General features: G+C 49.4%; 1 protein-coding gene across 11 annotated transcripts in view; it reads right to left on the bottom strand.

Annotated features, from left to right (window-relative positions):
- The window catches only part of LOC129382271 (uncharacterized), a 182,942-nt gene extending 168,163 nt beyond the window's left edge, over positions 1 to 14,779 (bottom strand). For 7 of the 11 annotated variants that reach the window (XR_008610371.1, XR_008610370.1, XM_055065982.1 and 4 more), the window contains exons 1-7: positions 14,571 to 14,779; positions 10,458 to 10,542; positions 9,179 to 9,271; positions 7,424 to 7,517; positions 6,668 to 6,780; positions 1,948 to 2,014; positions 1,219 to 1,297 (exon numbers count right to left, since the gene is read on the bottom strand). Coding sequence is in view for 9 of the 11 variants with exons in the window: in XM_055065982.1 (XP_054921957.1) it covers positions 1,219 to 1,297; positions 1,948 to 2,014; positions 6,668 to 6,780; positions 7,424 to 7,517; positions 9,179 to 9,250 (425 nt within the window). In the remaining 2 variants the exon portion in view is untranslated. The remainder of the gene's footprint in view (positions 1 to 1,218; positions 1,298 to 1,947; positions 2,015 to 6,667; positions 6,781 to 7,423; positions 7,518 to 9,178; positions 9,272 to 10,457; positions 10,543 to 14,570) is intronic. The other 4 variants (XM_055065989.1, XM_055065987.1, XM_055065988.2 and 1 more) reach the window with 2 other exon arrangements.
- Between the last annotated feature and the right edge of the window lie 9,950 nt (positions 14,780 to 24,729).

Genomic DNA, 24,729 nt, shown 5'->3' on the forward strand with positions numbered 1-24,729 from the left:
GTAGTTACGCTGTTGCAATGAGGGACGGTGCGAGCATTTCAATGTTAAGGCCCCATCACAGAATGAACAACTTGGACATGCGTGGAACTTGCATCCTGTTCTTCAGCTGCAGGATGGTGATGTGCGTTGACGGTGCATGCTGCAAGACTGACCTGTGGAATGCTCCCCATTCGGCTTCAGAAAGTGAAAGCGGCACGAGCAAACAGGATCTAATCACGAGACGGCATCCAGAAGTGACTATTATTATTATTATTATTATTATTATTATTATTATTATTATTATTATTATTATTATTATTATTATTATTAGCATTTTGGCCAGCTGAAGTGCTCGTACAGCTGGCACAATAAATAATTCTCCTTTTTTTTGTATGTTGGCATAGTCGTGTGTTGTGTTTTTTGTGAACAACAGCACTGGGACCACACAATGACTTGATTCCATTTTCACCAAGACGCGATTTTTGTGTCATAGCAGCTGCCACAGTCTGCACGCTTATTAGGACACTATGCATGTTCAGCACTGCACATCTTACTTGCAACTTATTTCAAGCCCACAAAGGCTTTCACCAGTTATACTTTAAAACATAGCTGACCAAACCCTTACCCATTTCCATGCTAGGGCAATAAAAACAAGTGCATTTACCATCGACCACTTCATGATGGTTTTCACGATTTAAAAAACGCATGCATGCCGCAAGCCTTGACAAGTCTTGATTTAAAATGCATGCTTTCCGCGTTTATATAGACAAGAAATGAAGTGCGGTCGCACCATCCCATGAAAAATATCTGCTATACAAGATAGGATGAGTGTGCTGCTGTCAGCTAACAGACCATCTACCATTAACCTTCAAAGCTTTCGAATGTCTCGAAAATACAACCAGGGCACACCTAGTCTGTCGATGAAGCGACCAGATGGCACCGAGTTAACACATTTTAGTAAGCACCTTCCATGTTGTCAATTTGTGCTAAGGAGCATGCTACGTGAATAGCTGATGAAGCTCGTAAGCAGCCTTTTTTTTTTTCAGGTTATTTTCAAGCAGACATTCAAGTATGCGCGCACAATGTGTGAAAGCATCAGGATCTGCTAACTGTCTTCAATAGAAGAAAAAAATTTCTTACATGGGCAGATTTTATTTCAAGCGAGCTTACTATACATACCAAACATATACAGTGTCACTTCCTAGCAGATCATGCCAAGCAGAAGGCTAAAATACTCACAGTCGACTGACTGGGACGACTGTCTTGGCTCGTAGCAGCGCGGGTGTTTTGGACAGAAGAAACCTTTCCGAAGGCTGTTCTGAAAAAGGAAGTTCCCGCTCGCACTGCAAAGCCATGTCGGCACCAAAATGAGAGTCTCTGCTAACAATGACCAGTGTGTGGGCACACATCATCCTTGTAGCATTGGTTTGCAAGTCTTACATTCCATTCCCAAAACTCTCTCATCACACCCAATGTTATGCTTGTTACATGTGCAGGTTGTGCATGCATACTGCGTTTGAGTGGACCATTTCACGAATCATCTCATCTGGAGAAGCATGCCAGGTGTACGACCAGGCAAACATCTCCAGCATTCCTTAAAACATGTCCCTCTCTCTCTCAAGGTTTTGTTTATGAATGCCAATTCATGCTCTCCCTTCCAACTTTCGCTTTAGATTTATTGCACTGGTTGAAATCTAGCTAAGAGCAAATCTTTGCCAACACACCCTTCTCTGCATTAATGCGCGTTGGCTAAATTTGTAAGAAAATGCCCTTTTTTCGAATTGGACTGCTCTCACTGGCTAAAAGTTCAAACATGTAATTTTTATTTTAACAACACACCGAATTACAGCGGTGAATTCCATGCATATTGGTTCTCATTAGTATAATGCGCACGGATGTACGCATGCACACAAACAAGCAGTGGAACCTCAATGCAAGAACAATTAAATAAAAAGCATGCTAGCCCACCAGCATTTTGACGAGATACGGATGTCGAATCCTCTTGTACTGCCTTTCCCAACACAGATGGCATGGTCTGGAGAAAAATGTTGCTGGGTTAGAAGTGCGTACGAAGAACTCTTTTTTCGAATCCGATGGCAATATGGTAACATGAATTTAGGGTCGTCCTCAATCCTAACGTGCATGCAATTCTTGACCCGTTTTATCGGAAGAAAGGTCCACGTTAGATTCGACAAAATACAGTATTTCAAACTCCATATCTATGCTATCTTGTGTTATATATACATACATATATATACATATACGTACATATATACACATATACATACATATACTTCTACAATCATCCAGGTATATAGGTTGGAAATGTGGTATCCATAGTATCCATAGCTCTTCTCCATTTGGGAATCGATGCCATGGCAGCGACACTTTTTTTTTCTCCTTTGAATTTTGTGCTCTGAAGACACGCTAACTTGGGATACAGTTTGAATTTGCCTCAAGTATTCAGCCGTTCTACAATGAATGCCTATGCCTTAGGAAACTCGTGAATCGTTAAAGTATGAGCTTTTTGCTTTTAGATTCTATTCCATTGCAAGTTTCAGAAATCACAAACGGGACAAACGAAAGAAACGCACTCGTAGCTAAAAAACAGAGCGAAGTAAAACTAGGAGAACAAAGGCGACGCAGGACTTGTTCTGACCAACTACCGAGACATGTGAGCACATGAGATCTATGAAGGTTTTCCTATGCACTGCATGAGATTTTCACCCGCCGCGGTTGCTCAGTGGCTATGGTGTTAGGCTGCTGAGCACGAGATCGCGGGATCGAATCCCGGCCACGGCGGCCGCATTTCGATGGGGTCGAAATGCGAAAACACCCGTGTACTTAGATTTAGGTGCACGTTAAAGAACCTCAGGTGGTCGAAATTTCCGGAGTCCTCCACTACGGCGTGCCTCATAATCAGAAAGTGGTTTTGGCACGTAAAACCCCATAATTTAATTTTTTTAATGAGATTTTCATGTGCCAGCGCACCTTCAATTGCCTCAATTGACAAGGAACTTCAATACCTCCACTATTTATCAATTCTTAAATCTCCGGCGTCTGATTAGGCATGGGTTGTTAGAGGAGCCTGAGCCCCCCCCCCCCCCCCCCCTTCTGATGGTTGTGACCGCACAACCATAGAGTGTGTGTGCTCACATACACCGTTCAATTACAATTTTGACATGTGCGCTGATTGCTCTTCTGCAAGAGAGTCGAGCAGCAATTCCTTTAATAGTGACTACTGCCCAAGTGCCGAATTGGAATTGTGTATTAATTGGATTCCAGTGTATCTAATTTCTTATATTTATCATAAATATTTATTCAAGCCCATTAGTGTTCATGAATAGTCGGATGCGGTTGGTGAACTTAAGCCCATGCCGATTTATATTTTTTTCTACTCCTATAATGGCCTGCAAAGGCTATTATTAAATGAATCAATATAATGCACGTTTACCTACAGAAAACATTTTTTCTCACTTTATGGTCACTAAAAAAATTGTGGCAAATGTTTTTCATATAGGTCACTCGAAAGACGTTCAATTTACAATAAGAAACTCGACCCTAGGGGGGGGGGGGGGGGGGGGGGGGGGGCACCATAAAAAAATTGACCCTCAAAGAGTTCACCGGGTTCTGTGGAGTTATACGATACTGATCACAGTATCATGTCTGTTTCATTCTGAAAGACTTTTCCGAAGCATTCTACATTCTACTCGAAGCATTCTTCCCTCCTCACAACCGTGTATACATCGCTCTATATTGAGTTGCTCGTCGTGATCACGAAAACACTTCTATCGCGGAAAAATCAAAGTTGTTAGGCATGCAACTTTTACAGAATAAGCTGCAATCATTTCCGAAGCTCGCTGCAGATTGTACCTCTTGAGATGCCACTTTCTGCTATCAAAGCGAGCGCATCGTGCACGTTATTATTCAAAACACGCACAGCAGCATGGGCTCTATACTGCAGAGAAAAAAAAAGGAAAAGAAAACATAGTCAATGCACCCTCCTCATATCAGACGTCTCAGCCTTTCGCTGCGCATCAGTACCATGTCCATTTCGTTCGGAAAGACTTCGAAGCATTCCACAGGCAGCCGAGACCATGAGTTGTATTGTGTACCGCCTTGAACAAGCTACTAGTGCATTCTCCGCAAGCGCTGACAGTTTCTTTTCTATTTATGCTCCTTTTCTTTTTTTTCACACATTTAAGTATTGTTACAGTTTGCAGAAAATGTATATCTAGCCGCGTTCACAGCCACATGCGTACGGATGACTCCGAAACAACAACGCTGGAACCATTCATCAACACTACGCCGTGCCACCTGCACACGTGCGACTACGGAACCGTTTTGAAATTACTCTATATTGAGTCACCCATGGCAATCAGAAAAACACTTCCATCGCGGACAAATCAAATAAGTTTTTAGGCATGTAGGGCCCTCGGGGCTGTACTAGTCGGCGATAAGGTAGCCTCCCCTCCGGCGGGATTATCTGACTGAGCCATGGCGAATGCTCGGTTGCCATGGAAAGACACCTCTGTACTTTTTTTTTTAATGACGGCGAGCTTGAAATTCACCTCCTGCACTGCACAACTTCTGTAGGCTTGGAGTGATGTCCGTCACCAGCACAATATGCCGAGAGCGAGTGGGGCTATACTAATCCACGTACGACCAAATTAGGAAGGCTCACGAAGCTTCCACGAGACTCCCTCACCAGATCAGGAATTGGCCTCCTTGGTGCAGTATTCGGCCACCCCCTCCTAAATGGCTAACTCAATCATACTATGGCCCTCAGTCCCCAGCAGCTGCGGAGCACATGACCAAGGCTGCGGTCAGGCCTGCAACGCAGCAGAGGGTGCTAAGAATCCCTGCATCCAGACAGGCTGCCAATGCAAACTGACCCTTGCAATGATTAACACCCGAACCCTCTCGAGTGAGGCTATCTTAGCAGGACTCTTTGAGGAATTATCAGACATTGTTTGGGATATTATCGGCATTAATGAGATTAGAAGAACTGGCGAGGCTTATACATTGCTGAATAACGGACATGTCCTCTGCTATAGAGGTCGCCTAGATAAGAAGCAATACGGGGTAGGATTCCTAATCCATAAGGACATAGCGGGCAACATTGACGAATTCTAAAGCATTAATGAGAGGGTAGCTGTAGTCGTAATCAAACTTAACAAGAGGTATAGATTAAAGGTAGTACAAGCCTATGCTTCAATGTCCAGTCACGAGGACGAAGAAGTAGATCAGCTTTATGAAGATGTTGACTTAACAATGAGAAAAGTGCAACCTCAATATACTGTAGCAATGGCCAACTTCAATGCAAAAGTGGGCAAAAAGCAGCCTGGTGATCAAGCAATTGGCAACTACGGCGTCGATTCTAGGAAGGCTAGAGGAGAGATGCTGGTAGACATCGCAGAAAGGAATAAGCTTCGAATAATGAACACCTTTTTCAGAAAGCGTAGGAACAGAAAATGGGACCTGCAAAAGCCTTAATGGTGAAAGAAGAAGTGAAATTGACTTCATACCTTCTGCTGATCCCAGCATTGTGCAGGATGTAGAAGTGATAGGTAGGGCAAAGTGCAGTGATCACAGATTAGGGAGGGCTAGAATTCACCTCCATGAGAAGAGAGAAAGAGCTAAATTGGTCAAGAAACAGGTCAACCTAGACGCAGTGAGGGTAAAAGCAGAGAACTTCAGGCCGGTACTTGCAAACAAATATGCTGCCTTAGAACAGAGAGATGACGATGACGTAGAGCTAATAAATGCAACCGTAACTAGGTTGGCTTCGGAGGCAACAAGTGAAGTTGGAGGCAAGAAGACACCAAGGCACTAGTAGGCAAGCTCTCCCAACTAACAAAAGGACCTAATAAAGAAAGCCAAAAACTGAAAGTGCCTAACTCGAGATAGGATAGAATTTGCGGAACTGTCAAAACTGATCAACAAGGCGAAAATAAGGGATATTCGAAACTATTATGTGAGAAAGACTGAAGAAGCCATAAAAATGGATGCAGCCTGATATCGGTGAGAAAGAAACTTGGCATAGGACAAACCAAGATGTATGCACCGAAAGGTAAGCAGGGTAATATCATTAGCATTCTCGAAAGAGTAGTAAAAGCAGCGTAAGAATTCTATACTGACCTGTGCAGTAGCCAGAGGAGCCATGATACCTCCATTCGAAGCAGTAATGAACAGGTTGCAGAGACTCCTGCTATACCTAGCGACGAGGTTTGAAGACCTTTGCAAGCCATGAAACAGGAAAAAGCAGCAGGAGAAGATGGAATAACAGCCGATTTAATCAATGATGGAAGAGACCACTGACCTTCAAAGTTTTCGAATGTTCCGAAAATACAACCCGGGCACACCTAGTGTGTCGGCAAAGTGACCAGACGACACCGAGTTAACACATTTTAGTAAGCACCTTCCATGTTATCAATTTCTGCTAAGGAGCATGCTATGTGAATAGGTGATGAAGCTTGTAACCAGCCTAGTTTTTCTTCCAGTTTTTTCAAGTAGACACATTCAAGTATGCTCGGCACACGTGTGAAAGCATCAGGACCTACTGTCTTCAATAGAAGTAAAAAATTTCTTACATGGGCAGATTTTATTTCAAGTGAGCTTACTATACAAAATATTTACAGTGTCACCTCCTAGCCGATCATGCCAAGCAGAAGAATAGAACACCCACCCTCGGACGCTGTTCTGGCCCTGAAGCCCGTCCTTGGAAAAATGCACTAGCACGGGCCGCAAATCCCAAAGCGTACCCACTCTCGGGTCTCTCAGGCGTTGTCCGGCGTGGTGCTGGAATGTGGAAGGGCCAGCACAGCCATGTCAGCACAACAATGACAATCTCTGCTAACAATGACCAGTGTGTGGGCCCACATCGGCCTTGTAGCATCGGTTTGCAAGTCTTGCCTTCATTTCCCTAGCTTTCTCATCACACCCAACGTTATGCTTGTTAAATGTGCAGGTGGTGCATGCATGCTGTGTTTGAGTGGACCATTTCACAAGTCAACAATCTCATCTGGAGAAGCATGCCAGGTGTACGGCCAGGCAAACATTTCCAGCATTCCTTAAAAAATGTCCCTCTTTCTCAAGGTTTTGTTTATGAATGCCGATTCATGCTCTCCCTTCCAACTTTCGCTTTAGATTTATTGCACTGGTTGAAATCTAGCCAAGAGCAAAACTTTGCCCACACACCCTTGTCTGCATTAATGCGTGTTGGCTAAATTTGTAAGAGAATGCCCTTTTTTCAAATTGGACTCCTCTCACTGGCTAAAAGTTCAAACATGTAATTTTTATTTTAACAACACACCAAATTACAGAGGTGAATTCCATGCATATTGGTTCACATTAGTATAATGCGCACGGATGTACGCATGCACACACACAAGCAGTTGAACCTCAATGCAAGAACAATGAAATAAAAAGCATGCTGGCCCACCTCGGTGCCGCCGAGAGACAGGTCCACGTCCTCGAACTTCTGTGCTTGGCACAGACAAATGGGACCTAAGGCACTGGAGAAAAATGTCGCTGGGCTGGAAGCGCGTACGAAGAAGCCTTTTTTCGAAAGCCGATGGCAATATGGTAACATGAATTTATGGTCGCACTCGATTCTAACGTGCATGCAATTTTTGACCCGTTTTATCGGAAGAGAGGTCCAGGTGATATTCAGGTAAATACAGTATTTCAAACTCCATATCTATGCTATCTGGTGTTGTATATATATATATATATATATATACATATATATATATATATATACACACACATATATATATATATATGTGTGTGTGTACATACATATACACACATATACATACATATACTTCTACAATGATCCAGGTATATAGGTTGTAAATGTGGTATTCCTAGTATCCATAGCTCTTCTCCATGTGAAAATCGATGCCATGGAAGCTTTTAGATTCTATTCCATTGCAAGTTTAAGAAATCACAAACGGGACAAAGGAAAGAAACGCACTCGTAGCTAAAAAACAGAGCGAAGTAAAACTAGGGCAACAAAGGCGACGCAGGACTTGTTCTCCACAACTACCGAGACAGGTGAGCACATCAGGTCTATGAAGGTTTTTCTATGCACTGCATGAGATCGCCATGTGCATGCGCACCTTCAATTGCCTCGATTTACAAGGAGGTTCAATACCTCCAAGATTTATCAATTCTTAAATCTTTGGCGTCTGATTAGGCATGGGTTGTTAGAGGAGCCTGAGCCCCCCCCCCCCCCCCCCTCTTCTGATGGTTGTGACCGCACATCCATAGAGTGTGTGTGCTCACATACACTGTTCAATTACACTTTTGAAATGCGCGCTGATTGCTCTTCTGCAAGAGAGCCGAGCAGCAATTCCTTCAATATTGACTACTGCCCAAGTGCCGAATTGGAATACATCTATTCCAGTGTATATAATTCCTTATATTCATCATAAATATTTATGCAAGCCCATCCGTATTCATGAATAGTCGGATGCGGTTGTTGAACTTATGCTCATGCCGATTTATATTTTTTTCTACTCCTATAATTGCCTGCAAAGGCTATTATTAAATGAATTAATATAATGCATGTTTACCCACAGAAAACATTTTTGTCACTTTATGGTAACTAAAAAAATCGTGGCTAATGTTTTTCATATAGGTCACTCGAAAGATGTTAAATTTGCAACAAGAAAGTCGACCCTGGGGGGTGGGGGGGGGGGGGGGGGCACCATAAAAAAATTGACCCTCAAAGAGTTAACAAGTTTCGTTGCAGTTCTATGATACTGATTACAGTATCATCAGTATCACGTCCGTTTCGTTCGGAAAAACTTGTCGAAAGGATTCTACTCGAAGCATTCTGCCCTCACAACTGTTTAGAAATCGCTGTATATTGGGTTACCCATCGCGACGAGGAGAACACTTCTATCGCAGACAAATAAAGTTTTTAGGCACGCAACATTTACAGAATGAGCTGCAATAACTTGCAAAGCTCGCTGCCAATTGTATCTCCCGAGATGCCCCTTCCTGCTATCAAAGCGAGCGCATCGCGCACATTATTATTATTCAAAACACAAATAGGAGTATGGGCTCTGTACCGCAGAGCAAAAAAAATGAAAAGGAAAGGAAAGGTACCCATGGCAAAACAATAACCCTGCTGGAGCACTCATATAATACAGGTCACCTCGTCCTCATTTGGTGCCTATTGACTCACCTCAACGAGTTCTTTGAGGAGCTTCACCATATACACAGCCAGCGCAAATGATGAGGCCACAATTGCAAACATGACTCCTTTGTACACGCACTCCTGCGGTAGGAAATGGCAGATCAGCCATGTTACAGCAGCTCATATCGCTCCACATGGTCTTTTATCAATGGGCAAAGAGGAGACACAAGGCACAATTTTGCACGACGTGTTCGTCGTATCAACAGGTTCCATAAGTTGGAGTAGCCAACAGGTCCCATAAGTTTTCAACATGTTCCATCATTTGGAACTGGCACCTTTCAGACTTGTTGCATGTCGTATCGGACACCGCATTGTGCCATATGTCTTGTGTTTTAAAGGAACCCCATAAAGAGAAACACGAACTTGAGCTGAACTTGTAAATCGTGTTTCTATGATACTATTCAATATATTAAAACCGCAAAAAAAACTCGTAAGACAGAAATGACGCAACAATGAAAAAATGATGGCGACGCCACCTTGCAGTTTCTGCATACCAGCCCAGTATATGACGTCAAGGTTTTCGGAAGCGTCTGCTGGGGTCTATTTAATGTTACATTGGTATAGATGCATAGCATTTTGTTGCAAAATGGGCTAAATACTGAGCTCGATCAGTTTCGACTGCCCTGCTGGACCAAAATGGCTCAAATGTGATGGAATCCGTGACGTCACACTGACGTGGAGGCGCTAATGGTTCAGCGCGAATTAAAATAAGTGCGACATTCACATTCTTTTTCTAGGTGAATTAATCAACTTATTACCTCAAACTAAAAAAAAATTGTTGTAAAAAAGTAATTTGCACTGTTAATTGATGTAGTACTTTTCTTTAGTTTCCCTTTAAAGGCCACACTCATGCTTTCACTGTTATGGAAACAGGCGCTTTTTTTCCACTTATTGGCAAAATAGTGAGCCCTTTATCTTTTTAGAGTTGAATGTTGTCGAAAATCCAGCTGCGAACATATTTAGTTGGAAATAGGTATGTGCGGCCAGAATGAGGTCATGCAACTTATCTTGTGGTTGCTAAAGAAAAACCTGTTCTTAGTGGAGGGATGCTTATGTGGGGTCCATTGGCCTAGGACCATTTATATCAACGCCTCGACTTCTAGTTGGGCGGTTCTTAAAGTATCTAAATTAATGGAGAGTTCAAGCGGGCGATGAACAAAATGGCATTATTTAGGCATTCAGAAGGACGGCCGTAGTAGAAGACAGTCTGCAGAGAGATTCCCATGAGTCAAAGTATAAAAAGAAAGAACAATAGAATAAAGCGTACGTGACAGCTGGTTGGTGCTTCTGGAACTTCCTCGAAGTGGGACCATAACTGCTTGATGATTCCAACGGCCCACGCAGATGACAGGCTTAAGAGAAACAAGGTGGTTGTCATCAATCATGCCTTTCCAAAGATGCCTTATTTATTGGCACAGACTCATTGTGGGGTATAGGTCACGAACCGGGTGGTAAAAACATTTCTTTTTCAAAAAGGAATACAGATTAATTGAGGATGAGAAAGATACCGATAATAAATGATATTAGGTAGTGCATAAGTTACTCAGCCTTGTATTGATGGGACAGATAGGATAACTTTCTTAAACGTGCGCAAGAATTGAGCAAGTTTTGAACAATTACACTGCATATATTGTAAATGTGAATTTGTGTCATGGCTATCTAAATTTAATAAATTCATAATTTATTGAAGGAGAATTAAATAAATCATGGAAAATATTAATAAGGCAAGCTTTTTGTGTCACAAAAGTAATTATACATGGCTGGGCAAGCGTTCCTGCAGCTGTAACCTAATATGATTGCTCCAAGTGAAAGTACAGCGGTACGGCATAAAGGCAGGCCTAGAATTTGAAGTGGAATTTCGAAACAGTGTTTTTGTATTGTAGAAAACCGCTGACATGATGGTAAAAAATGATCGACGGACTGGCTCATTGCAGAGGTAGCATAATAGGGAAACCACCAGATTACATATGTGCAAGTAAAAATGAGGTGGTGAAAAACAGCAACGCAGCCTTGTAAATGATATTTCGAATTGTCAGTTAGTACACCGTTGGCAGTTCCAAGATTAATTAAGATGCATAACGTCTAGATTTTTCTAATGATAATCTTTTTCTGTTTTCAGTCAAACAAAATTGCCTACATCCAGCCGCAGGGATATGCGCAGTTGGCAGACAGACATAACCTCATTGACATAACAAGACCATTTAAATATACTCGTGCTAAAGAGTCTGATATTGCATTAAGAGGAATGTCTCGGTTGCCTGGTATCCATACTGAATGGACTAGACTAAGTGGGGCGGAGCTAGTGTACAAAACGTGTTTAAAGCTGTCAAATTTGTAGATGCATTAGTGCACTGCACAGAAGAGAATGTGATGATGTCAACTCTTGTAGCATGAAGGGGCGACTTTCATAAAGCAAGAACTATTGCCAGAACTTCTGCCAGAAGATATAGTCTGACAGGCAAAGAGAAAAACACCCATTTAGGGGTGACAAGTAGATCCTCACGCTTGCCTTTTCTTCACACGCGGAAGCATCAGTCACCATTAACATTTATTGGGCAATGAGCAAAATAGTCTTGTAAAAGAGCATTCAAATAGGGTGGGGGCAGCAATTATGCATTATCGGGAAAAATGTCTGCAAATTCAATCTTGAACGACGACGTGGACCTATCAAATAGCCGTATTTCCCCTTATGGGGACATTTGAAGGTGCTAATTTTACCTGCACTAACACAACCTGTGGAGCATGCAACCCAGGCCATGTGTTCTCAAAAATCAATTTTTGGTTCACTAATAAATGCATATTGTGTACGTCCGAGATGAGATTCATAAGTTGTTAAACAGATTTGATGTCATCACTTGAGCTGAAGTCTCTGGCAGGTTTGATGTTAGTCATTGCATAGCTTTTAGTTAGACCTTGCATAGCTGAGGTACAGGCGTCGTCAAATCTCTGGATACAAACATCGTCAAACCTCCGTCGAGTCAAGGTCGCCCCAGATGCAGGTCTTCAGCATGTTGCGTATCAGCTGCCTTGCATAAAAAGGTCACCTACATCACTTTTCCAGGCGAGGGCTTGGAGACCGTCCCTGCATCATGCTCGATGTTCCTGCACGACTTGGCTAGGAGCGCCACGGCCATAGCGATTGCGCCTGGCACCTTAGTGACTGTGGCCCCCACTGCTGGGTGGTGAACTCTTCAATTTCATGTGGCCTCTGTCAGAACAGGGGTCATGGTGAATTCACATCGAAACCCTGCAGTACAAGTTAGTGGTAGTGGCACTCGCGGTATACGGGCCCGCCTCACCATAATGATAACAAAGTGGTAGTCGGTCAGGCGTGCACCAAATGTCTGATTTACGTGTGACAGCACGGTTGCTTTAGAAGTGAACCGCCTGTGCCGAACGTAGCGCAATGTGGTGGTGCGGGGGGGAGTTAACGGGAGCTAGCGATGCTGATGCACAGATGGAGCGCCTCCATGTGTCTCAATGCGTAACACGCCGGAAGCCGCTCGCCGCGGGTGGTGGGAATTCCGATGTAAGGAAGCTGCACCTCACCCATCCGTGCAAGTAGTGCACCGAAACTCACTCGCCGGGAGCGCTTGGTCGGGGTGCGAATTATGCACGTTGTCGGCGATGTAGTTGAATGTAGGCTGCTCCGCCCGGTACAGCTGCTAGAGCATGTGGTGGACTACTGAGCGTATTATCTCACGTAGTGCATCAATGTCAGTGGCTGCGAAAGTTCCCAGACCGATGGTTGTTGAAGCAGCATTTACTTGCCACTCATACCGGTTCGACTGCTGCTGCAGGGCCTTTTCCACAGCAACGGCTTCTGTGAGGAACTCTGCAACCGTCCACAGCGGACTACGAACACGCCCACCGAAAAGCTGCTTCTGCACCAACTGCACCACCCAAAGAAGGCTCCCCGAGTGTTGTGCTCCCCGAGTTTGAGAGCCAGCGAAGGCTTCAACCTGTGTAGCAGTCAACGCGCGCAGCGAAGAAAAGCTGTTCGAGAGTTGTGCGATGTAGCACAAGCGCACACAGCGAATACCCAAAGATTGATGAATCCGACACGAAGTTGACACAATGTTAAAAGTTTCTTAAATGCAGCGCCCCCTGGCAGCCCTGCTTCTTGTGTTGCTGCTGCGCCATGCCTAGAAGCCAATATATAAGGGGCCGCAGTAGTCGCGTTTTGGCAATAAAGATGTGAGTTCGTCACTACTAGGCGTGCTGGCCTGTTTCTTCGGTGGCTGCTTCGCGGGCCATACTCAATTGTATCAGAAGTAAAGCAACCTCTTCAACCCATAGCAGCCGTCGTGCCTCGAGTGTTCTGCGACGCGTCCGAGTCTCAGCTCTAGCGAAAAAATCTGGAGTACGCTTAAGCTTCGCCTTTAACTGTGGAAAGCGATAGCGTTCCAAGATCCTTGACCGATTCTGAGAAGATTTGAAATATAAACACTAAAATAAACACATGCGCTATCATTGTTTTGCTTCATGACATTTATTTGTGGGTTGTCATTCTGAAAATTCCGAGGAATAACTTTGTAAAAATGCAGAACATGGTATGAGCAACTTTAGTGCTCGAAGAGGAGCTGTAGTGCCGTAAAAAATCTTTTTCGCGCACAGCCGACGCGGAACGCTGGACGCCGGATTTTCTGAGACACGGGGGCCCTTAACGCTCTCGCGTTAAAAATCATGCGACAGTTGTGCGACGGGTCACAAACGCGCGCAGCGAATACCCGTATGCCCGACTCGAAGCTATGCGAAGCAGCCACTTCGTCCCCTTGCAGCCATCGCGCCCCTAGTTTTGTGCGTTTCAGAAGAGCCTGTGATGCGCGCAGCGAAAGCGCCGGGAGATCCCCTATGAGAAGTACAATGCCTCTAGAGCATGCGAGCTGTGGTGGTACGAAACAGCTCACCGGATGCGAAGCGAAGGTCAAACAATTGAGCAGTTCCTCGACACATGTCTGGTCTGGCGAGCAGCCTTACTATACTACCTCTGCCGAAGTGGCGGACCTGAGTGATCTGCCGGAAGTGAGCTGAAGTCTTATGCAATTCTACCTGAATCGTCTTTGATTTTTTCATACTGATCATACCGCCGCCGGTAGGCATCATGGCCACAGGAACGTTGCCAGTTCCACTGCGAAGAAAAAACTCAAGCGGCAGATCCTGAGGAGCTACCGAGGCTTACCACGGCGTAGCCCCTAGCCAGAAGATCATACACACATCAAGCAAGCCTAACTCAAGAACACATGAGAAAAAAAGGGAGTAGCGTAAAATAACAAGCTAAACAAAGAAAATACCACCCGATATTTGACCTAAGCCCGAAAGCAATAAAGGCTACAAAAGCTGGAGCCCCGAAAGGACAAGACGCGTTCCCAATACTTACTCCAGATGTCTGGCGGTAGTGCCTACAGGTCCAAGGCCTCGATGATCGTCAACGATGTTCAAGACCTCGTCGTTGAAGGCCTCGATGCCTGACTACCCGCCGCTGGCTCGATGGCTGGCACACTCTGGAGGAATCCACAGACGCAGGCAGCGTCTCTGGACTACCCGCCGCTGGCTCGATGGCTGACATACTCCGGAAGAACCCACAGTCGCAGGCAGCGTCTCTGAGCCGGCGCTGTGTCACGCGCATGGCCATATATATAGCGGCGAGAATTTGGGGTGGCGCCCTCTTGCGAGTGACGTCACGGCCAGGAAGCCGCTCCAGGCCGCTCGCGCTCGTTCCCTAGGCTCCGTGCGTGCTTGGGTCATTGGCGGCTCGAGCCGTACTTACAAAATGTTATTTGGGAATATTTCTGCTGCCATGCCTGAACCGCAGTTTGTTCTTCGAAACCGCATAAGTCATGAAAATTTGCGATTTGGATATCGCAAGCTATGTAGCGTTTAAAGGGTATACTGGTCTTGCAATGCATATATGCACCGTGTCTGTTCATAAATTTTGCTTAAATGAATGTCTTAAATGAAAGTTATTTATGATGCTCCTCTAAACACTTGACATTCCCTTATTAAGTATGAGAGGCATAGCATTTTACATAGAAAAAGTACGCTGATATTTGGTGTCAACATTATAAATCTGTGTTAGAAGGACACTGCCCAGCGAAGCTGTCATCATGATTTTTATTACCCTGGTGAGTTGTTTTAGTCAAATATGGCAACTGCATGTATTAAGGCCTAAAAGGAAGGGATAGGCGCGCATTTTGTGTGGAAAGGTTTGGTACTACTTTCCCCGTTCTCTGAAATAGGCGCCCAGAAACGCATTGGCCGTTAAGACGACGGCGCATCGTGTATAGTATATATTTACTTCACGAATACCATAACAGCAATCACATGAAGGAAAATTTCATGGTTAAGATCGAGAACCAATCAAATGCAAGCGACGAAATGTGTCATAACGGCCCTCAGTAGCTTTTATCGACGATATGGCACAGCCCTCCCGCAACGGAAGCAGCCGACTGTTGTTATGGTGAGCCGCGCATTGTTCGCGAAACCAAGCAGTTCACTACAACTTCGAATCGAAACCATGAAGAAGCTCTTTACGGCTCCAATTACAATGCCTATAGCATACTCGAGGCACTACAGCGCAGTTTAGGTTGCGTTGAAATGGAAAATGCAAACACATTCTGCCTCACCATGTCTAGATCATGCGTTGTTTAATCATACAAACTGAAAACTATTAACGCGACAGCGTTAAGGAGCTCGTGTCGCAGAAAAGCTTGTGTCGGCGTCGGCGGCGTTGGCCGTGAGCGATAAATCCCAGCAGGCACTTAATGAATAAAAAACAACTTGCAAGATGGGCTGGGTGGGAATCGAACCAGGGTCTACGGAGTGTGAGACGGAGACCTTACCACTGAGCCACGAGTTTTTTTTCTTTATTGCCGGTCTTCGATGTACACATACGGCATAAACAGATACACTTCATAATGATAAAAGCAATGACCGTCTTGGGCCCTTGCGAATAGTTAAAAACACTTGATTACCGCTAGTTCATCCAATATATGCATCCATTCGGGTGGTTCTCGTTTTATAAGCTTCACGCAGATATAGCACGCTTTCAATGAAATGCTCTCTCGCAGGCTGAATAACAAGCCTCTCATGACGCTCATCCATTCTTGTTTTCCACAGGCTATGCAAACATATTGCCATAAACATGTCACATGGCATATCTGCGTTCTCAGTTGGCAAGAAGCGGATGCCGTACGGTGTTATCGGTAATTCCTTTTTCAACGTTCTTTGTAGGATGTCCCACAAGAACATTGCATCTGAACAATCAAGAAAGATATGCTCAATCGTCTCTGGTTGCCTGCATCTTGAGCAGTTTACAGACCACGGCACAAATATTCCCCTTTCTCTTAGCCATGGCTTCACTCGGAGCGTTCCACTGTGTAAATGGAAGAAAAAGGTTTTTGCGGATGACCGTATCGGCATCCGCTTCACTCGCTTGAGCACGTTTCTTCCTCTGGATTCAACGCGGCACATAGAACGATAGACAGGCACAGGTAATGATACATCAAGTAAATCTTTGTATAGTCTTTTCCGTTTAACAGATGCAAGGTAATTCAATGAAAAGCGCGCATGTAGGAAGTCAAAGGCCACCACTGAGCCACGAGTTCGATGCTCCAAAGCGGTACAAAAGCGCCTCTAGTGAACGCGGTGTTGCCTTAGAAACGAGCTGTTTCTAAGGCTCAGGCGTGAGTGAGTGAGTGTCAACTTTATTATTAGAAGGGGTAAGGGATAAGGGTGGCTAAGCTATGTAGGCTTCCAGGCCGTGCTTCACGATGGAGTCTTCAGCTCGTGCCAGGACCCGTGTTTGGATGTCTCGGTCGGTGCTGGAGAGAAGGGCCTCCCATTGTTCGTCGGTGGGGGGTGGCGAGACGAGGTCGGTGGGTGGGGGGTCTTCCGGGCAGCCCCAGAGGATGTGGTTTAAGGAGGCAACGTCGCCGCACAGGCAGCAGCGTGGATCAATGACACCAGGGTGGATGTGCGAATACACTAGCGGGCACGGAAAGGTGCGGGTCTGGAGGCGACGCCAGGCGATCTCGGACCGCTTGGGAAGACTGCCATGTGGGGGTGGGTAGGCGTACCGTTCGAGGCGATAGTGCTGGGTAATGTCGTGGTAGGTGACCAGGGGCTCCGGCACCGGGGCGTCCGACGCGGAGGGGCCCACCGCTCGGTCGACGAATCCTCGAGCGTGTTGGTGAGCCAACTCGTTGCCGGGGTGACCCGAGTGGGCGGGAACCCAGACCAGTTCAATGTGACACGGTTCGTCCTCCAGTAGAAGTGGGCGAAGGAGCCGTAAGGTGGTAGGCGAGACGAGACCTCGGGCGAAATTGGAGATGGCGTGCTTGGAGTCGGAGAGTATTACGCTGGCGTCGGTCGAGGTGGCGGCTAAAGCGATGGCCGCCTCCTCAGCCTCGACGACGTAGGGCGTTCGAACGGTGGCGGCCGTGATTATCGGCCCCAAGGGTGCCGAGGGTGCCGAGGAGGGGGAGACGGAGACGACTGCGAAGGCGTCCCCGGGCAAGACGTATCGGGCCGCATCCACGTAGGCGATGGCCGGGTGGTCGGCGTACTTGGCGTGAAGCATGGCCGCACGGGCTTGGCGACGGGCGTCGTGGTGTCCCGCGAGCATATTCTTGGGTAGCGGCTTGATGGAAAAGGCTGCCCGAAGAGCATGCGGTAGTGAGACCAGGTCTGGTGGGTGAGAAGACGTGTCATGACCGATGGAAGAGAGGATGTAGCGACCGGTCGGCGAACGATGAAGGCGTTGCACCTGAGCGGTGCGGTGAGCTTCGATCAGTTCGTCGAGCGTGTTGTGGACTCCCAGGCGGAGGAGACGCGCCGTGGACGCGTTGGGGGGAAGGCCGAGAGCAGTCTTGTATGCACGGCGGATGAGGACGTCGACCTTGTCGCGTTCCGATTTGAGAAGACGCGTATAAGGAAGGCCGTACGTGAGACGGGAAACGACGAAAGCGTCGACTAGGCGGAGGAGATCGTGTTCGCGCATGCCGATGCGCCGCGCTCGGACACGAGCGAGCATGCGCGCGGTTTGCTGAACCGAAAGCGAGAGCTGGTCGATGGTGTGAGCATTATGGCGGTTTGACTGTACTATCAGCCCAAGCACCCGGAGATGCGAGACGACGGGAACGGGAGTAGAATTGGCGTGAATCGTGATGGTGGGGTGAGGCGTCTTGTGGCGACGCCCGTCGGGGGGCCGCATGAGGAGGAGGGCCGATTTGGCCGCCGAGCAAGCGAGACCGGCCGCGTGCACGTGACTCGTGACGACGTCAGTTGCGCGTTGCAACGTCTGCTCAATGTGCCCGTCGGAGCCAGACGTGACCCAAAGAGTTACGTCGTCCGCGTACAGGGTGTGTTTGAGATCGGGGATACGGTCGAGCTTGTCGGGAAGTGAGCGAAGGGCGAGATTAAAAAGAAAAGGTGACAAGACGGCGCCCTGAGGGGTACCACGAGATCCAAGTGCATACGTGGGAGACGAGAGATCTCCCACGATGATTTCGGCCGTGCGGGCCGTGAGGAAGGAGCGAATGTAGTGGTAGGTGCGAGAGCCAGGGTTGATGGTGGCGAGTTCGGTAAGAATAGCCAAATGGGAGACGTTGTCGAACGCCTTGTGAAGGTCGAGGCTAAGGAGAACCTTAGTGTCCGAGAAGGTGGGCGGATCGAGAAGGTCGTGGTGGAGTTGCAAGAGGACGTCTTGTGTGGAGAGGTGGGGGCGGAAACCAATCATGGTGTGGGGAAGGAGGTGGTCAGCGTCTGTGTACGTTTGCAAGCGAGCTAGGACGACGTGCTCCATGAGCTTGCCGACGCACGAAGTGAGTGAGATGGGCCGGAGGTTCTCGATTGTGAGTTTCTTGCCCGGCTTCGGGATGAAAGCCACGCGAGCGTGTTTCCACGACTGGGGGAGGTTGCCGGAGCGCCAGCACTCATTCAGGAACGAAGTGAGGGCAAGGACCGAAGGGGCATCAAGATTTCGGAGAAGTTTGTTGGGAATGCGATCTGGACCGGGGGCGGAGGTGGTGCGGAGCTTGTGTAGCGCCGCGTAGACTTCAGCTTCCGTGATATCGGCATCTAGTTCGGGGTTGGGGGCCCCGGAGTAGGACGCGAGAGGGGGAGAAGAGGTGCCAGGGGGTGGCAGCTGGAGGTATTTGGCGGCCAGGTCTGCTATCAGCGACGGTGTGTCGCCGGGGTAGGCCCGGACAACGCGTTGTAATTGTTGCCGAGCGACTGACTTGGCGGAAGCAGGGTCGAGGAGGTGGCGGAGGAGATGCCAGGATTGCTTGCAGCCCAGCTGACCGGAGATCCCTGAGCAAAGCTGCTCCCACTGTTGGCGGGCGAGCACAGTTGTGTGATGCTCGATCTCGCGATCGAGGTATGCGATGCGGCGGCGCATGCGACGGTTGTGACGTTGCTTATGCCAACGGTTGGTCAGGCTCGTGCGAGCGGCTAACAGGTGGGCGAGGCGGGAGTCAATTGCCGGATGGTCCTCCGTGGTGGGGATCGAGGCGGTGACCCCGTCGAGGTCCGCCAGTAGCTGGTCGGTCCACATCGAAAGGTCCTCGATGTCGGGGGCGGCAGAGTGCAGCCGGCGGGCTCGGAAGGCATCCCAATCCGTATAGCGGGTCGTGTGAGGGCGCGGCTTGCACGGGGAGGTACGGGCTTGGATGGCGAGGACGTAGTGGTCGCTGCCCATGGACTGATGTGTATTGGACCAGCGCGCGTCGTGCACGTAACGGCAAAAGCTGAGGTCCGGAGTGGTGTCGCGGCACACGCTGTTGCCGATGCGCGTGGGTTGCGTGGGGTCGGTGAGCAGGGAGAGGTGGAGGTCGTGTGCGAGCTGCCACAGCCTCGTGCCGGGGCCATCGGCCTTGGAGTAACCCCAGTCCGGATGCCTGACGTTGAAGTCACCGAGAACGAGGAGGGGGGATTTGGCTGCTCTCGCTGCAGCGGCACGGAGCAGAGCAACGAGCGACAGGTCTTTGGTGACGCGTGGGGGGGTGTAAACATTAAGAATAAAAAGAGAGGGGTCTTCACGTCGCTGAGGTAGGACCTCGATAAAGACATGGTGGACCGTAGGGAAGGGCAGATCGGCTCGATTGACCGTGAGCGTCCGCCGAGTGAGGATGGCCGTGACGGGATGGGGCAGGGGGTGATGAGCTACTTGGTCGTGGGCGACGTAACCCGAGAGGGAAGTGGTGGCGTGAGTCTCCTGTAGTACGATGACGTCAGGAGATACCGAGGGGTCCAGTTGTTGAAGGTGTAGAAGGAGGTGGTTACGCTTGGGGCGAAAACCACGGCAGTTCCACTGCCAAACGGTGACGACAGAGCGGTCAGCCATGATTAGTAGCGGAGGAAAAAGGCATTGCCTCGGCTGGTGCTTGCGACGGTCGGGCGGCAGAGGATGAGGTGGTGCGGACGTGGAGCGGTGGCTTGGCTCGGATGGTTGCGAGCATGGAAGCTTGAACGCTATCAACCTGCTCTTGGAGAGATTGGAAGGACGTGGCGGGGGGATAGGCAGTGAGGTCCGTGCGCATGGCGTTGAGGGCTTCTTGCTGTGCCGTGAGAAGCTGGTATATCGAGTTGAAACGGCTATCCAGCCGTTTTTCGAGGTCCACCAGGGTAGTCTTGATGGCTGCCTGAACCTCTTCGGAAAAGTGGAGAGATGCAAGGGGGGTGTTGGGTCTGCGGCGTTTGCTAGTGCCTCCTTCGGAAGTCTGAACATCCATGTCAGAGGAGGAGGCGATTGAGGAGGGCAGACATGATGGGAGCGTGATGGCTGCCTCGAGCTTCTCCTCCAGAGCTCGCAGTTGGGCTTGGAAGGATTCAATTTGGGTCTTCTGTGCCGCAAGTTGAGCGGTTTGTGCAGTGAGCTGCTGTCGTAGGGATGCGTTTTCCTGCTGCAGTGCGACAACCTGCGGCGAGGAGGACGCCGAGGGAGCGCCGGGGGGGCCGCGGGACCACGTTGACTGGGTGGGCTTAGAGGCTGGTTTGGGCGCCGCTGGAGCGAGGGGCGGGAAGTCACTGGTCGACTTGGAGGGCGGAGGCGGCGGAGGACTGCGTGCCGTTTGCTTCGGGGGTTGAGGGCGCTGCACGTAGCGGTGCTTACAGTTGGAACTATGCGTGGAGTGATTCCCGTTGCAAACGATGCAGCGGGGGGTGCAAGTCGGGGGCGAGCCCTCGAGTGGTGGGGGGTGAATGTCGCCGCAACGACGGCACCTGTCCTGCTGTGGCTTGGGGCACACGTCGGTCCGGTGGCCAGTCGAGCGGCAGTTGAAACAGGCCTCCACCTTGTTGTGGAAAGGGAGGAGGCGAAGGTGGACTCCATGGTAGAAAATCCACCGGGGTAGTTTGGGGTCCGTGAGGGTGACCAAGATGTGGGGAGTCTTGCCCATACGGCGGGCACCCACAATAGAAAGTGCAGGATTGCTTGCCTGCAGATCGTCAAGGATGGCTTCATCCGTGAAGTCATCGAAGGCGTGGTAGAGTATGCCCCGTAGGGCGTCGTCCGGCGGTGGGGCATAGAGGTGGATGGCGAAAGTGGTGCCGGACACCGTGAGGGAAGTGATGCGGAGGTAGGCTTGAGCGCGAGCCGATTCCGCGACGCTGAGCGTAAAGGTGTTGTTGACCGGGTGGATCCGCACCGTGTCGCGAGATGCGGGCGGGAGGTCTTTCAGGCTCGCTGCTTGCAGCAAGGCGGTGTATAAATGCCAAGGCTGGAGTTTGGTGAGGTCGACGGGGGTTTTTGGGCGGCCGACGATGTGAATCGTGTCGGCCGGGAGGCGAGGGAGTGGAGTGTGACGGCGGGGCTGAGGAGGCGAAGCACTTGCCTGCTTCGAACGCGGCGATTTAGCTGCGTCGGCGGCGGCGAGGCGCAACGCTGCGCGGCGTTGCTCTTGGGCGCGGAGGCCTGGCGTCTGCCAGGAAGCATCCGAAAGTTCTTCGGGGGTCACCTCTTGTCCTTGGACAGCGATCTCCATGGCGGTGGGCAGCCGGGAGATGAGCGACGAGGCGGCGGCGGGCGGCCGGGTGGTCGTCCCTTCGCCTGCGCGCTGGTGTGCGGGCGGCCGCATTCGAGCTAGGCCGGATAGGCCTAGGTCGGCGCACGGCGTAGTCAAGGGCTTCCCAAAACTCTCCTGGGCCACCCCGGGCGAGTATTGGTATACGATGGGTATCGAAGTGGTCCTGACGACTTGCTTCACCCACTCGTGAAGAAACTGTCCGGATAGGTATAAAAGAACCGGCACGAGGGCCGAAAATTGGCGGATCCGACGTGAGGTGCGACTGCTCTCGACGCCGACGCCAGCGTCCTCAGGCTCAGGCGTGCGTCGCTTGCTCAGGCGCACATTTCGTTGTCGCGCCGAACGCTGCGTTGCTCGACGCTCATCGCGTCCGATGCGGGACGCGTAGTCGCTGCGCCGTAGCCCATTGTACACCCCTTGGCGGGTCGACGGGAACGCTGTCGCGTTCCACTCTTGAAGGCGAAGCTTAAGCGTCCTCCAATTTTTTGCTTCGTCAGTGCATAAAAGAGAACCTTGCATGCCCGCCTCATAAGGAAGACGCCACAAGCCTCACATGAACACTTGAGCTGCACTGGGGAGAGAGAGATAGAGAGAGAATAAACCTTTATTTGGCAGAACAAGTAGAAATTTCCTCGATGAGTGGGGCCCTCAGCCCAGGGCTCCATTGCCATGCGCGACTCCGCGAGCCCGCTGGATCAGCCGTTGCTGTTCCTGCCGGCTTGTGCTGAGCAGCGCAGACTCTCAAGAGGAAAGGGTAGGGTTGGGTATAGGAGGAACACCCGAAGCTTTAGGGCATTCCCATGTGGAGTGGTACACCATGGGTTTGGCCCCACAGTGGGGATAATAGGAAGGGTATAGGTTGGGATGAAGGATATGTAGCATGTGGAGACAAGGAAAGGAATTGGTCTCCAGTTGCCGCCAGACCACGGCATCTGCCCTATTAAGCGAAGGATGAGGAGGGGGATAGTTAAGGCGACTTTGTCGGTAGTACTCGAGCGTCTCGGTGTACTGTATGGGCTCTGTCGTTGCGTCGTCTGGGTTGGACAGCTCTTCCGATGGTGCCCAGCCAGTCAGACCTCGGGCTACCGCATTAACGCGTTCATTACCATGGAGAGAGGCGTGTCCAGGAGTCCAGACGATACGCACCCTGCGTAACGTGGTAGGGGGGACAGAGGAGAGAATTCGATGTGTTTGTGCAGTCACGAGTCCTTGCGCGAAGGCCCGGCAGGCAGCCTGCGAGTCTGTCACTATGGTGATAGGGTTGTCTTGTGCGGGAAAGGTCGAGGCGTGGACAATGGCCAGGGCTATTGCCCCTTCCTCTGCTGAGCAGCTGTACGTTGTGAGAACTGTGGCACATACCCTAAGCGCGTCTGTGTAGTCAGTTACAGCTAAACACATGGGCCGCCTCCCTGGGTAGCGGGCCGCATCAGTGCACAAAACCGGTGTAATTGTGGTGCGGTCTCCAAAAATGCGTGCCAGGGCCTGAGTTCGGGCGCGTCTACGGCCAGCGTGTCGCTCGGGATGCATATTGCGGGGAATCGGAGCTACTTGTATGCTGTCGCGTAGAGCAGGAGCGAGGCGATATTGTGGGACGTGTGTGGGTTTCTCAGGAACAGGGTAGCCAAAGCGAGAGAGTATAGCGCAGCCCTGACGGCTGCCTCTCAGACGTTGGAGCTGACCATTGCGATGAGCCTTTACAAGCTCGCCTACGGTGTTGTGGATACCAAGCTGAAAATGCCGTTGTGAAGAAGCCCAAGAGCCGCTTTTACTGCCTTCCGAAGAAGGGCGTCCATCTTCTGAGCCTGAGTGAGGGTGAGATTGTGATAGGGGAGGTGATAGGTGAGCCGGCTGTTTATCAGAGCCTGTACTATGTGGAGGATGTCTTTCTCGCGAAGGCCTCTTCTACGATTAGTAATACGGTTTATCATATGTATGACTTGTGCTAACTGCTGACCCAAAAGGTGCGTAGTGTGCGAGGCTCTGCCATCAGATTGAATGTGGAGGCCCAAGATACGGAGTCTAGCTACCTGAGGGATGGGGCTGCCGTGTAAAAGCAGGGAGATATTAGGCGATTCATCGGTTCTGCGGCGCAGCCTGTGCACCAGGAGCAATTCGGACTTTTCGGCTGGACAGGCAAAGCTTCCTGTGGCTGCATAGTTTTGCACGACACGCACAGCTTCCTGGAGAGCATCCTGGATGGTCCCGTCGGATCCCTGGGTTCCCCAGATCGTAACGTCGTCGGCATAGAGAGCGTGCCGGATGGTGGGTATCTGGTCTAGTAAGGGGGGCAGCTTAGCCATAGCCACATTGAAGAGGGTGGGCGATAGATTGGAGCCCTGTGGTGTTCCTCTACTTGTGAGTGTGATGACGTCCGACCTGAGCTCTCCTATGTTGACAATGGCTGTACGGTCCGAAAGGAAAGCTCTGACGTAGTTATATGTACGTGTGCCGCATTGGGAAGAAGCCAGATTGTCGAGAATTAGGTCGTGGAAGACGTTGTCCAAAGCCCCT

The sequence above is a fragment of the Dermacentor andersoni genome, chromosome 6 (assembly GCF_023375885.2).
Source record: "Dermacentor andersoni chromosome 6, qqDerAnde1_hic_scaffold, whole genome shotgun sequence".
In the NCBI taxonomy this organism is placed as follows: Eukaryota; Metazoa; Arthropoda; class Arachnida; order Ixodida; family Ixodidae; genus Dermacentor; species Dermacentor andersoni.